The sequence below is a fragment of the Mesocricetus auratus genome, unplaced genomic scaffold (genome assembly GCF_017639785.1).
Source record: "Mesocricetus auratus isolate SY011 unplaced genomic scaffold, BCM_Maur_2.0 Super-Scaffold_100003, whole genome shotgun sequence".
Lineage (NCBI taxonomy): Eukaryota > Metazoa > Chordata > Mammalia > Rodentia > Cricetidae > Mesocricetus > Mesocricetus auratus.
Window position 1 is genome coordinate 119,605,827 of NW_024429188.1, and position 17,229 is coordinate 119,623,055.

Genomic DNA, 17,229 nt, shown 5'->3' on the forward strand with positions numbered 1-17,229 from the left:
CGAGCTTCTTGATCCCTTATGGAGGGGGAAGGGAGGTAGGAGAGAGAGGAAGGGAGAATAAATTCCCTTTCTATTTATAGATTCATTAAATAATTTCTGTTCTATTAGAGAACCCTGAGTAATACAATAGGCATATCTGTGATGGATTGTTTTGTTACTTTATGTAGGAGGGTCCATTCCACTGTAGGCAGCAGGACTCCTCAAGCAGGCAGTCCTAGAATATGTAAAAAGTTAGCTATGCATGAGCCAAAGAGTGATCCAGTATTGGGGGACAGTATCCATGGTTTCTGTCTCCAGGTTTCTGCCTTGACTTCCACCAGTAGTAGACTGTAGCCTGGAAGTGTAAGCAAAATAAACCCTTTCCTCTCCAAGTTTCTTTTGATCAGATTGTTTTTATCATATGCAGATGGTCATGAGACTGTACAGCAGTGACAACTAGTATTTAACAATTTGACCCACCAGACATTTTGGGGAGTCCTATTTGGCAAAGCTGATTCACCAGATGTTATTGTGGACCTCCACTTAGCAAAGCCATAGGGTTATTGACTGGATGACTGGTTGTTCCTGTAACTTTATCAGGTACCACTGCTATGCCTTCCTAATAACAGCTGTGGGGTTATTTACACAGTCCCTTGGTGGTGTGTTTCATACTTGTTAGACACAAATATAGCTGTGTATGGTCAGAATAATGATTTCTACTATCATTTTAATGGATAGAAGTACTAGAATATTTTACATGAATCAGATTGACATAGGATTCTCAATCACAAAGACAGCCTTTTACACAGACAGCTACTTTAGACTTCAGAGAAGATTCAAAGCAGGCTGGTTGCCCCTGGAGACAATATCTGGTTGCTCTTAGAGACAAATATACAAGATCATTATCCTAGGTGTTGTTACTGATTCAAGGTTAGAGTCTGAAGCAACTTTAGTTCCCAGTTATTTCCCAACCTCAAGGTTTAGACAATTGTTTACTGTCTGGGAACCCTCACAAACATAGAGTCATGTAAAATGCCACTTGGTCACTGACTGGTCATTGTGACATTCCTAGTCTAAGAGAAAATAGTGTCTTAACATGTGTGTATGAGTATGGTTTGGGCCCTGAAACATAACATATTTTTGCAGAGTTTAGCTGTGAGAAAAGTAGAGGCAGAGTAAGAGAGGAGAGGAAAGCAATGTAGGAAGGGAGAAAGCAAAGGGCAGATGAAACAGGGCAGCAGTGGAGGGGCAGAGAAAGAAAGGGAGAAGCTGCTGAATAGAGAATTGAGAGGAAAGCATGGGAGATTTTCCAGGAGGATGTTTTTTCAAGATGAAATAAAGAAAAAGTTACCATCAGAGTGTATCTGTGCTTCTTTGTTTTCCCCCTCAGATAAAAAAAGCTCTAACTATTAGATAGCTAAGAACTTTTCCTAAGGTACTGCTGCATTCATGGATTTTCTCACATGGCACCCAACAATCAGCTTTAATCATGGCCATAGTATAAAATTAGTATAGCCATCACTCCAGCTCCCTTAAATGCATTATTAATGTGAGCAAATACATCAAACAAAATACATAGTCCAGAAACTAACATAGATGTAAGTAGAAATTAAATATATATATGAAAAGGGCAGCAGCTTAGAAAAAAGGTAAAATAATGAGATAGTTGTTAAATGATTATGTCCATATTGAAAACTATACACCACATAATTTCATATCACCAACAAAGTGATTTTCACATGGATTAATACATGTCCTTTGTGAACTATGTATGACTGGAGGTGGGGGAATGTTGCTACATCAGCCTGCTAGAAATGTCATAATAATATACTACAGAGGAGGAGTCTGAAAAGACACAAACTTATTTCTTCACAGCTCCCAAGGAGAGTGGGAGAGAGAATCATTCTATAAGTTCTGGTACTCCAGAGAACCCTAATATAATTGTTTCACTAATTTTTAGATTCTACATAACCTTCTCTCTTTCCTTAACCATTGTATCTGTTAAAATAATATACTTTTGCTGTCAAGACATATGCTTATCCTAGTACTTGAAACAAGCTATAGTAGGAAATGGAGAGGTGACAGCTAGAAAACTAAAATTATAGACATCTATTTTATACTATACTAAAGAAATAATAAAATGGGGGCATGCATTCCAGTGCCTGTGGACTGCCACTGAGTCTCCCCCCCTGGCAGGAGCCTATGCACCCCAGGTTGCTGGTCTCCTTCTCCACCCATGGGACCAGGAAAACTTGACCTGTTTCTGGGACCATGTTCCAGTGCCTAGAGACTGTCACTGAGTGTTCATTACTGGCAGGAGCCAACACACCCCAGCTTCCTGGTCTCCTTTCTCCACCCACAGGACCAGGACTAGGATCAGGAAGAGGAGAACTACAAGAGTATTGGATTTGCTTGCACCCACTGTAAGAGAATCTTGAACATTACCCACCAGGCCAGGAAGAGGTTCTTTCGGCACCTACTAGAAGAAGGGATGGGAGGAGACAATACAAAAACACACTCAGCAACAGAAAAACAAATATAGCACCGCCAGAATCTAGAGACTCTACACCAGCAAGACTAAAACATTCCAATGAAAATGAAGCAGAAGAGAATGACCTTAAAAACAACTTCTTGAAAATGATAGAGGCCCTCAAAGAGGATATGGGAAAATCCCTTAAAGAGTTAGAAGAAAAACAAACCAAAAACTTCAAGAAATGAAAGAAAAACAAAACAAAAAATGCAAGAAATGGAGGAAAAGACAAAGCAAAAATTGTAAGAAACAATTCAAACAGTGCAAGGATTGACAACTGAAATAGAGACAATAAAAAACAGTCTGAAGCTCAAAGAAGAAACGAGGAAATCCATTAAAGAAATAGAGGAAAAAACAAACAAAAAAATCCATGAAATGGGGGGAAATTCAAGAAATAAACAAATCTCTCAAAGAATCTAAAGAGTACCAAGAAAAAACAACCAAACAAATGAAGGAAACAACTCAAACAGTTGAAGGATTGAAAGCTGAAATAGAAACAATAAAGAAAACACAGAACCAGGGGATGCTGGAAATGGAAAAGCTGGGTAAATGATCAGGAACTACAGATGCAAGTATCACCAATAGAATACAAGAGATAGAAGAGAGAATCTTAGGTGTTGAAGACTCATTAGAGGATATGCAGTCGTCAACCAAAGAAAACCTCAAAACCAATAAATCCCTAACACAAAATATCCAGGAAATATGGGACACCGTGAAGAAGCCAAACTTGAGAATAATAGGTATAGAAGAAGGTGAAGGAATACAGCTCAAAGGTACAGAAAACATATTCAACAAAATCATAGAAGAAAACTTCCCTAACCTAAAGAAGGATATGCCTATGAAAATACAAGAATCTTACAGAACACGAAATAGGCTGGACCAGAAAAAGAAGTCACCTCACCATATAATAATCAAAACATCAAAACTACAGAATAAAGAGAAAATATTTAGGGCATCTAAAGAAAAAAGCCAAGTAACATATAAAGCAGACCTATCCGAATTACACCTGACTTCTCAATGGAAACGATGAAAGCCAGAAGATCCTGGACAGATGTCCTACAAACGCTAAGGGAACAAGGATGCCAGCCCATACTACTATATCCAGCAAAGCTTTCAATTACCATAGATGGAGAAAACACAATATTCCATGACAAAGCCAGATTTAAATAATACATGTCCATGAATCCAGCTCTACAGAAAGTGCTAGAAGGAAAATTTAGATTCAAGGAAGATAACTACACTCACAAAGACACAGGCAATATATAATCCCACTTTACATAACACCAAAAGAAAAAGGGAGGAGAAACTACACAAAATAACTTCACCACCAATAAATCAAGCACAAACAAGAATCATCAATCAATGGTCATTGATATCCCTCAATGTCAATGGCCTCAATTTGCCTATAAAAAGACACAGACTAGCAGAATGGATACGAAGACAGAACCCATCCTTCTGCTGCATACAAGAAACACATCTCAACATCAAAGACAGACGGTATCTCAGGGAAAGGGTTGGGAAAAGATTTTCCAATCAAATGGACCCAAGAAACAAGTGGGTGTAGCAATCCTAATAGCTAACAAACTAGACTTCAAATTAAAATCAATCAAAAGAGATGATGGACATTTCATATTCATCAAAGGAAAAGTCCATCAAGATGAAGTCTCAATTTTAAACATCTACGCCCCAAATACAAAGGCACCTACATTTGTGAAAGAAACATTACTAAAGCTCAAATTGCACATAAAATCGCACACACTAATAGTGGGAGACTTCAACACTCTGCTCTCACCGCTAGACAGGACCTCCAGACAGAAACTTAACAAAGAAACAAAGGAACTAATAGAAGTTATGACCCAACTGGGTTTAACAGACATCTATAGAACATTCCACCCAAACACAAAGGGATATACCTTCTTCTCGGCACCACATGGAACCTTCTCTAAAATTGACCACATAATAGGAAACATAGCAAACATCCACAGATACAAAAAAATTGGAATAACCCCTGTATCCTCTCAGACCACCATGCATTAAAATTAGAATTCAAAAATAACACAACTTGCAAAAACCCCACAAACTCATGGAAATTGGACAATGCTCAATTTCACCATCCCTGGGTAAAGGAAGAAATAAAAAAAAGAAATTAAAGTCTTCCTGGAATTCAATGAAAATGAAGACACAATATACACAAACCTATGGGACACTTTGAAAGCAGTGCTAAGAGGAAAGTTCATAGCACTAAGTGCCCACATGAAGAAACTGGAGAACAGTCATACTAGAGAATTAATAGCACAGCTGAATGTTCTAGAACAAAAAGAAGCAAACTCACCCAGGAGGAGCAGACGCCAGGAAATAATCAAATTGAGGGCTGAAATCAATCAAGTAGAAACCAGAAAAACATTGCAAAGAATCAATGAAACAAAGAGTTGGTTCTTTGAGAAAATCAACAAAATAGACAAACCTCTGTCCAAACTAATCAAAAGACAGAGAGAGAGCATGCTAATTAACAAAATCAGAAATGGAAAAGGGGACATAACAACAGACACGGAGGAAATCCAGATAATCATCAGGTCATATTTTGAAAATCTGTACTCCACAAAATTCGAAAATTTAAAGGAAATGGACAATTTCCTGGATAGATATCACTTGCCAAAACTAAATCAAGAACAGATAAACAATCTAAACAGACCTATAACCCTTAATGAAATAGAAGCAGTCATCAAAAGTCTCCCAAACAAAAAAATCCCAGGCCCACATGGCTTCAGTGCAGAATTCTACCAGAAATTCAAAGAAGACTTAATTCCAATACTCCTCAAAGTATTCCACACAATAGAAGAAGGAGGCTCACTGCCAAACTCTTTTTACGAGGCTACAATTACCTTGATACCCAAGCCACCCAAAGACACAACTAAGAAAGAAAACTATAGACCAATTTCCCTCATGAACATCGATGCAAAAATACTCAATAAAATACTAGCAAACCGGATTCAAGAACACATCAGAAAAATCATTCACTACGATCAAGTAGGCTTCATCCCAGGAATGCAGGGATGGTTCAACATTAGAAAATCTATCAATGTAATCCACCATATAAACAAACTATGAAAGAAAAACCACATGATCATCTCACTAGATGCTGAAAAAGCCTTTGACAAAATCCAGCACCCCTTCATGATAAGGGTCCTAGAGAGATCAGGGATAACAGGAACATACCTGAATATAATAGAAGCAATATATAGTAAACCAACAGCTAACATCAAACTATATGGAGAGAAACTCAACGCAATTCCTCTAAAATCAGGAACAAGACAAGGCTGTCTACTCTCTCCATATCTCTTCAATATTGTAGTTGAAGTTCTAGCTAGAGCAATAAGACAACAAAAGGAGATCAAGGGGATACAAATAGGAATAGAAGAAGTCAAGCTTTCACTATTTGCAGATGACATGATAGTTTACATAAGTGACCCGAAAAACTCTGCAAGGGAACTCCTAGAGCTGATAAACACCTTCAGCAAAGTGGTAGGATACAACGTAAACTCAAAAAAAATCAGTGGCCCTATTATATACAGATGATGAAGTGACTGAGAAAGAAATCAGAGAAACCTCACCCTTTACAATTGCCATAAACAGCATCAAATATCTGGGGATGATGTTAACCAAGGAAGTGAAAGACCTGTATATCAAGAACTTTGAGTCTTTAAAGAAAGAAATCAAAGAGGATACAAGAAAATGGAAAGATCTCCCATGCTCTTGGATTGGTAGGATCAACATAATAAAAATGTCAATCTTGCCAAGAGCAGTCTACAGATTCAATGCAATCCCTATCAAAATTCCGGCACAATTCTTCATGGACCTGGAAAGAACATTAATCAACTTTATATGGAAAAACAAAAGGCCCAGGATAGCCAAAACAACCATATACAATACAGGAACTTCAGGAGGCATCACCATACCTGACTTAAAGCTCTATTATAGAGCTATAGTCCTGAAAACAGCTTGCTATTGGCACAAAAATAGGCAGGTAGACCAATGGAACTGAATTGAAAACCCAGATTTTAACCCACACACCTATGAACACTTGATTTTTGACAAAGTAGCTAAAACTATACAATGGAAAAAGAAAGCATCTTCAACAAATGGTGCTGGCATAACTGGGTACTGGTATGCAGAAGACTGCAGATAGATCAATGTTTATCACCTTGTACAAAACTTAAGTCCAAATGGATCAAAGATCTCAACATAAATCCAGCCACACTGAAACTGTTAGAAGAGAAAGTGGGAGATACTCTTCAATGAGTTGGTACAGGAGACCACTTCCTGAACATAACACCAGTGGCACAGACACTGAGATCGACAATTAACAAATGGGACCTCATGAAACTAAAAAGTCAAAGGACACAGTCAACAAGACAAAAAGGCAGTCCACAGAATGGGAAAAGGTATTCACTAACCCCACATCAGACAGAGGGCTAATCTCCAAAATTTACAAAGAACTCAAGAAGCAAGTCTCCAAAACACCAAAGGATCCAATTAAAAGGTGGGGTACAGAACAAAATAGAGAATTTTCAATAGACGAGGCTAAAATGGCCAAGAGACATTTAAAAAAGTGCTCAACATCCTTAGCCATCAGGGAAATGCAAATCAAAACAACTTTGAGATACCATCTTACTCCTGTCAGAATGGCTAAAATAAAAAAAAAAAAAAAACCGAAGACAATTTATGCTGGAGAGGATGTGGAGAGAGGGGAACACTCCTCCACTGCTGGTGGGAGTGCCAACTCGTACAGCCACTTTGGAAAGCTGTATGGAGATTCCTCAGGAAAATGGGAATCAATCTACCACAAGACCCAGCAATTCCACTCTTACGTATATATCCAAAAGAGGCAAATTCATACAACAAGGGCATCTGCTCCACTATGTTCATAGCAGCATTATTTGTAATAGCCAGAACCTGGAAGCAACCTAGATGCCCCTCAAGTGAAGAGTGGATAGAGAAGATGTGGTACATTTACACAATGGAGTATTACTCAGCAGAAAAAAACATTGGAATCTTGAAATTCGCAGGTAAATGGATAGCACTGGAAGAAACCATCCTGAGTGAGGTAACCCAGTCACAAAGAAACAAACATGGTATGTACTCACTCATATATGGATTTTAAACATGGATCAGGATAGTGCCAGTCTGCACTTCCACTGACAGAGAATCTGGGAAACAGGAAAGAACCTAAAAGATATACATGGTACCCAAGAGAAGAGAAATGAGGCAAGGTCCTCTGAACAGATGGGGATCACGGCGAGGGATGGGGGGAGGGGGGCCTGGGAAATAGAGAGGGGGGAGAAGTGGAAGAGAGAGTAGGACATGGAGGAACAGGAAGGTCGACTGGGAGGGTAGGATAGGGGGAAGAGGGAATCATAGGTTAGAAGACAGATCAGGTACCAGTGTGACCTCTAGTGATCTAAACGGATGGCACCAACTGGCAAGCTAAGCAATAGTGTAGGGACCACCTCGAATGCCTATTCCTGATAGTGAACTTGATGTCTATAACCATCCTGGAGCCTTCATCCAGGGACTGATGGAAGCAGAGGCAAACACCCTCAGTTAAATACTGAACAGAACCCAAGGAACCCAGCGACAGAGAGAGAGGAGCGAAGAGCAAATTGGCAAAGAATGGGCTGGCAAAACCAGCAGAGACAGCTGATCTGAACAGGGGAGAGCTCTTGGACCCCAGACCGACAACTGGGAGGCCAGTATGGGACCGATCCAGACCCCTTGAATGTGAGAGTCAATGAGGAGGCCTGAGCTACCTATGGGGTCCTGAGCAGTGGATCAGTGTTTATCCCTCAAATACTAACAGACATCGTGTGTCCATAACACAAATAGGGTTGCTTTCTCTGCCTGGACTCTTAGGGAAGTGCCTGAACCCTACCCTGAATGAAATGATAGACTCTAGATATCCCCTATGCGGAAGGAATTGGCAATAGGGTGGGAGGATGAGGGGGATGGTGGCAGAGGTGCGGGAGAAGGGGAGGGTGAGGGAACTGGGATTGACATGTAAAACAAGCTATTTAAAATTTTAAAAAATGTTAAAAAAACAGTCTGAAGGAATGCTGGAAATAGATAAGCTGGGCAAACAGTCAGGTACTACAGATGCAAGCATAACCTACAGAATACAAGAGATGGAAGACAGAATCTCAGTTGTTAAAGATACACTAGGACAAATAGATTCATCAACCAGAGAAAATCTTAAGCCAACAAATCCCGAACACAAAATTTCCAGGAAATATGGGACACAATGAAAAGATCAAACCTAAGAATAATAGGTATAGAATAAGGTGAAGAAAACCACCTCAAAGGGGCAAAAAAATATTCAACAATATCATAGAAGAAAAATTTCCCCTGTGTGGAAAGCATGATTGATCCAGACCCTGTGAATGTGGGTGTTAGTGAGGAGGCTTAGGTAATCTATGGTGCCTTGGGTAGTATTCATCCCTGGCATACAAATAGATTTTGAGTGCCCATCCCTCAATGAGGGATGCTCTCTCAGCCTGGACTCTTGTGGGAAGGCCTAGGCCCTGCCCTGAATGAAATGACACACTCTGGAGATATCACCCTCTCTGGGGATTAGATTGGAGATTGGTTGGGGGACTAGGGAGCATGTGGGGAGGGTGGGGGAGGAGGGGAGGCAGAGGGAGCTGGGAATGACATGTGAAACCAGCTTGTTTCTAACTTAAATTTAAAAAAGGAAGAGAAAAAAAGAAAACTTTCCCAACCTAAAGAAAGACATGTCAAGGAAGGTACAAGAAGCTTACCGAACACCAAATAGAGTGGACCACAAAAAAAAATCCCCTCTCCCCTCACCATATAATAATCAAGACCCCAAACATACAGAATAAAGAAAGAATATTAAGAGCAGCTAAGGAAAAAGGTCAAGTAACATGTAAAGGCAAACCTATCAGAATTACACCTAACTTCTCCATGGAAACTCTGAAAGCCAGAAGGTCCCGGATAGATATTCTACCAACACCAAGAGACCATTGATGCCAGCCCAGACTACTATACCCAGCAAAGCTTTCAATCACTATAGATGAAAAAAAAGATATTCCATGACAAAACCAGATTTCAACAATACGTATTCACTAACCAAGCTCAACAGAAAGTTCTAGAAGGGAAACTCCAACCCAAGGGAGTTGACTACAACCAGAAAAACATAGGCAATAGGTAATCCCACTTTACCAACAGCCAAAAGAAAAAAGAGGTGGAAATCCACATATAATTCCACCACCATCAACCATTCCAAAACAAACAAGAATGAGTAATCAATGGTCATTAATATCCCTCAATATTAATGGTCTTAACTCGCCCAAAAAAAAAGACACAGGCTAACAGAATTGATTCAAAGACAGAACCAATCCTTCTGCTGCATACAAAAAACACACCTCAGAGTTAAGTGTTGGGAAAATATTTTCCAATCAAATGGACCCAAGAAACAAGCCTGGGTAGCAATCCTAATATCTAATAAATTAGATTCTGAACTAAAATCAATCAAAAGAGATAAAGGAGGGCATTTCATACTCATCACAGAAATCCACCAAGGAGGGCAGAAATCCACCAAGATGAAGTCTCAGTTCTGAACATCTATGCCCCAAATACAAAGGCATCCATGTTTGTAAAAAAAACATTACTAAAACCCAAATCACATATAAAGCCTCCTCCACTTATAGTAGGAGACTTCAACACCCCACTCTCACTACTAGACAGGACTACTAAACAGAAACTTAACAAAGAATCAAAGGAAATAATACAAGTTATGACCCAATAGGCTTAATAGACATTTGTAGAACATTCCACCCAAATAAAAAAGAATATACCTTTTTCTCAGCACCACATGGAACCTTCTCAAAAATCAACAACATACTTAGCAACATATCAAACCTCATCAGGTACACAAAAATTGGAATAACTCCATGCATCTTAACAGACCACCATGCGTTAAAATTAGAATTCAACAACAATACAAATTGCAGAAATCCTACAAACTCATGGAAATTGAATAATTCACAATTGCACAATTCCTTGGCCAAAAAGGAAATAAAAAAGAAATAAAAGACTACCTAGAATTCAATGAGAATGTAGACACAACATGCCCAAACTTATGGGACACTTTGAAAGCTGTGCTACGGGGGAAGTTCATAGCATTAAGTGCCCACATGACGAAACTGGAAAATAGTCACACTAGAGAATTAACAGACATCTGAAAGCTCTAGAACAAAAAGAAGCAAACTCACCCCAAAAGAGTAAACGCCAGGAAATAATCAAATTGAGGGCTGAAATTAATAAAGTAGAAACTAGGAAAACAATACAAAGAATCAATGTAAAAAAGAGTTGGTTCTTTGAGAAAATCAACAAGATTTTCCAAACTTATGATATGGCAGAGTGTGAACATGTAAATTAACAAAATCAGAAATGAAAAGGGAGATATAACAATGGACACTGAAGAAATCCAGATAATCATCAGGTCATACTTTGAAAAACTGTACTCTATAAATTTTGAAAATTTGAAGGAAATGGACAATTTTCTGGATAGTTATCATTTGCCAAAATTAAATCAAGAAAAGATAAGCAATTTAAATAGAGCTATAACCCCTAAGAAAATTGAATCAGTCATCAAAAGTCTCCCAACCAAAAAAAGTCCAGGTCCAGATGGCCTCAGTGCAGAATTCTACCAGGAATTCAAACAACAGCTTATACCAATTCTTCCCAAAATATCCCATGCAATAGAAACATAAGAGTCTCTGCCAAACTCTTTTTACGAGGCTTCAATAACCTTGATACACAAAGACACAACTAAGAAAGATAACTTCAGGCCAACATCCCTCAAGAACATTGATGCAAAAATACTCAATAAAATACTGGAGAAAGGGGAACACTCCTCCACTGCTGGTGGGAGTACCAACTCATAGAGCCTCTTTGGAAATCAGTATGGAGATTCCTCAAGAAAATGGGAATCAATCTCCAACAATTTCACTCTTAGGCATATACCCAAAAATTGCACATTCATACAACAAGGATGTTTGTCCCACTGCATTCATAGCAGCACTATTTGTAATAGCCAGAACTGAACTGAAGAGTGGATAGAGAAAATATAGTACATTTACACAATGGAGTACTATTCAGCAAGAAAAAATGGAATCTTGAAATTTGCAGGCAAATGGATGACACTAGAAGAAACCAATCTGAGTGAGGTAACCCAGTCACAAAAGACAAACATGGTATGTACTCACTCATATATGGATTTTAGACATGGATTAGGGGAGTGCCTTCCTACAATCTCACTACCAGAGAGTCTGGGATACAGGGAGGACCCTAAGAGAGATATGCATGGTACTCCAGAGAAGGGGAATGATGCAAAATATCCTGAGCAGTTTGGGAGCACGGCGGAGGGAAGAGGAACCTGGGAAAAAAAGGGGGGAGAAGAGGAGGAGAGGGGAGGACATGGGGTACCAGGAACATTGAGTTGGGGGAAGAATAGAGGAGAGCAGGATGAGAGATACCATAATAGAGGGTCATTGTAGGTTTGAAGAGAAATCTGGCACTAGTGAGATTTCCAGAGATCTACAAGGATGACACCAACTGGCAAAATAAGCAATAGTGGAGAGACTACCTTAAAGGCCCATCCCTGACAATGCGTTTGACTACTTTCTTATATGCCATCCTAGAACCTTCAACCAATGACCAATGGAAGCAAAGGCAGACACCCACAGCTAAACACTGAACTGAACTCCTGGAACCCGTTGACAGAGTGGGAGGATTGATGTGAAAAGAGGTCAAGATTGGGCTTGTTTAACCCACAGAAACTGCTAATCTCAACAAGAGCTGGGGGAGCTGGTGGTGGGGCATGGAAGGAGGGGAGGTAGAGGGAGCTGGGATTGACATGTGAAGCAACCTTGTTTCTAATTTAAATAAAAAGTCTAAAAATAAGAAATAATAAAATGAAATTTTCTGTCTGATGGGAAAAATCAACAGTAAAATCATGAACTTGGAGTGAAAAGGAAGAAAAATGTGTCATCTGAATTAAATAGTATGAATTAGACTCTTGACGAAATAAGGCATGTTTTGAGCATATGAAAAAATATAAATGCAATCGAAGGGGCTATCAAAATCAAAAGTTTTAGAAGAAGGAAGAATAAAGTACTATTGCTCTAGAATATAATAGGAAACTATTTCCCCAGATTCAAATTAAATGTGAGGTTCAGGTTGACTTGAAGCTGAGTACTATTACTATGAGATAAGGGGCATAGAATTCTGATAGAAGGCACATCCTGGAAAGTGAAACCTATAACATAACTTTTCAAGGTTCTCTTCTTAGGCAGATTTTCCATGATTTGGTTAGGAATTTTATTTATATTATATAAAATAGATAGGGTGATATATGCTTATTCCATTCCAGTGAGACTCAGGACTTCAAAAGCATATATTTAAAAATTTATTACATGAGGCAGTCTTCAAAAGAACTATTAGTGTTACTGCCTAGTACTGTATGATAGTCCTCTTTTACCCATACCCACTAATAATAATGGCCTCCTAATTTTGCAGTTTGATAGGTATGCCATGCCATCTGTCTCAGTGATAGAATCCTTTCCTACTAGTATAGTAAGACTAAATTTTATTGTGTTTCGTCTATTCAGATCTGTTTATGTAAAATAATACACATGGATAATTTATATGCTAAATTGTGTTCCCCCAGTTTTTATGCTGATATTTGAAACTCCAATACTTCCAAATGTGGCTATATTTGGAAATGGGTCTTTAAAGAGAAAATTATTCAAAATAAAATTATTAGTGTAGATCCTAAGTTTTTATAATAAATGATGATTATAATACAGAAAGACAGGTACAGAGAGAAGATCATGCAAGGGTACAGGGGCAAGAGAGTTTGAAGGGTCTTCTGACCCTTTGATCTCAGACAGTGAAGAGCTAAATCTAACATTTTAGAAAGGCTAATGTCATGCATGTAATGTATGATTATACAATAATAAGAAAGTATTTTGAAATGAGTTATCTTTGTATGGAATGGTTTTCAAAAAAGGAGTAATATAGGAGATAAAATACAAATTAAAAGGACAGGGTAGCTAAATAAATAGTGAATGGAAAAGTGATTAGTGAATTTTTAAAATATACATTATATGGTCACAGTTACATATTCATGTAGTCTATACATAACAGATATTATCTAGACATCAGTTGGGCCCATCAATTTCTCTTTACCAGATGTGCATCAAATGCAATTTCTTTTTTGAGACAGGGTTTCTCTGTGTATCCCTGGCTGTCCTGTAACTTACTCTGTAGACTAGGCTGGCCTCAAACTCGGAAACCTGCCTGCTTCTGCCTCCTGAGTGCTAGGATTAAAGGCGTACACTACCATCACCCAGCTAAATGTGATTCTTTACTCACTGTGCATGATGTTGGAAGTCTGGAACTCAGGGTCCTGGGTCTGTGTATCAGCTGCATTGGGTAGGAAGCGCTGCATGTTCTCTGTGATATACCAGCTTTGGTTCTCATCAAATAGAGAAAACAGGATGACATTTCGCTTGTCTGACATCATCTGTTAATAACATATATTAAAAGGGAGAAAGAAATACCACTTGTATTGTAGGTAGGAGGTAACAGTGCAGAATGGAGGGAGAGCATATACTAATTCTTTAGCTCAACTCATTTCCTCTGAACTGTCACTATTATGTTATGTCTTGGCAGAGGGATGGGCATTTTGAGTGATGATTATATGTTTAGAGCTAATGTAACCTCAAAGCATGAAAGTAGCTGGATCTAGTAAATTTCATTCTTCCCAGACCCAAGACCATATACTGGTACAGTTTATATTCTCATTTTCTTCATGTTTAATGTAGAGAAATATAGATCTTAAAGATAAGTCATTCAAGTCAAATAAAATCAATACCATTCCTATAGTCCTATCTTGCAACTATCTTTACATAAGGCTACCAGCTTATAGTAAACTAAAAATGTGAAAAGGAATTCATATATAATAGGATGAACACTGAACAATACTAATACTTTAAAGATTTTTTCTAAAATATCCAATATCTTAGAATAGCACTTTGTATGGAAAACCAAATTAATGATCTAGTTACCTGCTACTTGAATATAAGATTTAATATCTAAACTTTATATGTGTAAATTTCATTTTGTATGGTCCATAGCTGCAAAAGCCAAAATGCCAAAGAGGAAATTGGAGAATATATATTTCAGTCATCTTCCAGAAACTGATGGGAAAAGTATAATTAGGAAACATTTTCAGGACTAATATTTGTTCATATTCAAATACTAAGTTCTAAGTTCCCTTACTCTGGATTTGTATACCATGTTATACCTGAGCTCAAGTCCTTTGCTCATTAAACCTATGAAATGCCTTCTAACTAGTAGGAATTTACATATCCTAAATAGCCAAAGTGAATGCATGATCAAGCCTCAAATTATAGCAATGTGTTCTTCTGGAGTCAAGAAATGAGATTTTTGAAAAAACAAAAACAAAAACCCCTAAGTTTTTCTTATACAATTTTCTTTTTTGGTTTGGTTTTTCAAGATGGGTTTTGTCTGTGTAACAGCTCTGGCTATCCTGGAACTTGCTCTGTAGACCAGGCTGGCCTCAAATTCACATAGATTCATCTCCTGAGTGCTGGGGTTAAAGGGGTGTGCCACCACTGCCCAGCTCAGATAATTTTCTAGAACAGCAGAAATAATCTAAATTCTAACCATAATCAAAATAATTTTATATTTTCATCTATTTTTTTAAAAATATTGACTCCTTCCTAAGTGTCGCATACTGTTGTAGATGATACATATGTATTACTTTTGTTTTCTGACAGAGTTTTGCTCATAGGAGAAGCTCGCCTAGAAGTTCCTATGTATTCCAGGCTGGCCTTGAACTCAAAATTCACCTAACTCAGTCTCCCTGTACTGAGATTAGTGGCATGTGTCACCTCCATGGCTAATTTTAAGGTGTTTTTGATTCATTCATAATGAGATGTCCAGGGGAGAAACAGGCTGTAGATATAATTGTGTAGGTTTAAAAATTATAGAGGCCAGGGAAGTATTTCAGTTGGTAGATGTATTTCAGTTTGCCTAGCATGCACAAAGCCATGGGCCTGAGCCTAAACTGGGCACGGTGATACACACTTATTATTCCAGTATTCAGAAGGTATAGGCAGGAGGACCAGAAGTCAAAGACCATCTTCAGCTACATAAGGAATTCGAGGCCAGTCTGGGACACCTGAAACCCTGTCTCAAATAAAATTGGTCATCTAAAAGTAGGTGGCAATTGGAGAGGTAAAAATGGACAAGATCCTTGGGGGAAATAAAAATCCCAGATTGGCACTGAATATTATAGAAAGAATTCAGGGTTCTGACTCTTCTGTTTATTCAGAAGGCAACTCTCTCTCTCTCTCTCTCTCTCTCTCTCTCTCTCTCTCTCTCTCTCTCTCTCTCTCTCTCTCTCTCTCTCTCTCATCCTTTTCTGCTTGTGTCCCTCTCCACTCTCCTCTCCTCTCCTCTCCTTTCCTCTCCCCCCCTCTGCCTCTCTCTTGTCTTCTACTTGTCCTCTCCTCAGAGGCCAGTTTCCCCTTTTCTTAGAAACTGGCCTCTTTACCCAATAAAAATCCCCTCCATGTGAGCTCTATCTCATGGTGTCTTTCTCTAGTGTGCCACTTTTTAAAAATTACAACAATAAAGCTAAGTGGAACTCAGCTTAACCACTTTTATTCGGTTATATTTTCTACAGGTTATAGAGGTACCTGTATTAAGAGAGTATAGGGAATATCTAGAAGTAAATAGGCATTTTATTCCACTTTTAATTTCAAACTTAACACTTGGTAAGGGAAGATCTCACCTGGTTTCCCCTTTGATCTACAGATTCTTTGTAGCAGATGAGAAGAGGGCCAATGAGTCCCGAAGCTAGATCTCTCTCAGGATTAATAAAACTTGAATAATAGCGGGTCAGGCACCGTGGATCTGATTTAGTTGGTCCATCGTCTACAGTAACTGTCCATTTATATTTGAATATCTCTCCTGGACGAATTGGCAAATCCTTCACATGCTTTATGCCTACACATGCCCAAAACAGAAATAGATCAAATATAGTATAATGAGATACATATTTAGCAATGTTGAATTAAGTTTGGTCTAAACCTTCGTCTATATGTATTTCAAGTTTGTGTTAAAGGTCTCTGTGCATAGAAACTGCAACCTAACATGGTATATAAAAATTTTTAACCTAACTTGGCAGTATACTCTTGTAACAAGTAGCTGAGTCTTAACAAATCACAATAACTGAACCTCAAGCCCATTTAAGGCTGAAGCTGTGAAAACACCATACAAGACAACTTCTAGATGCATTTAATAAGGTTATTTCTATGTCATTTTCTGTTCTCTGTCTGTAAATACAGTCCCTGTGTATGTGTGTTGAGGTGGAGCATTCTGAATCATTTGTAGTACAAAATTAATTCATGAATTATTACTTTTCTCAAGAAAATTCTATCAAGTTCAGTGTATCTGAAGTTCCCCTTTTAAAAATAATCATGTTTTATTTCAAGGGAATTACTAACCCACATGTATAAGTGAAATTTTTCAGCAAATAGAAAGTAAAATGGCACCTGTTATAAAATGAAGATTCACAAATTATTTTATACAATAAAAATGGACTCAGG

General features: G+C 38.2%; 1 protein-coding gene across 3 annotated transcripts in view; it reads right to left on the reverse strand.

The window, feature by feature from the left end:
• Nucleotides 1-17,229, reverse strand: part of F8 (coagulation factor VIII) — a 146,745-nt gene that overhangs the window by 75,395 nt on the left and 54,121 nt on the right. For all 3 annotated transcript variants that reach the window (XM_040743928.1, XM_040743927.1, XM_040743926.1), the window contains exons 11-12: nt 16,413-16,627; nt 13,964-14,114 (exon numbers count right to left, since the gene is read on the reverse strand). In XM_040743928.1, coding sequence (XP_040599862.1) covers nt 13,964-14,114; nt 16,413-16,627 — 366 coding nt within the window. The remainder of the gene's footprint in view (nt 1-13,963; nt 14,115-16,412; nt 16,628-17,229) is intronic.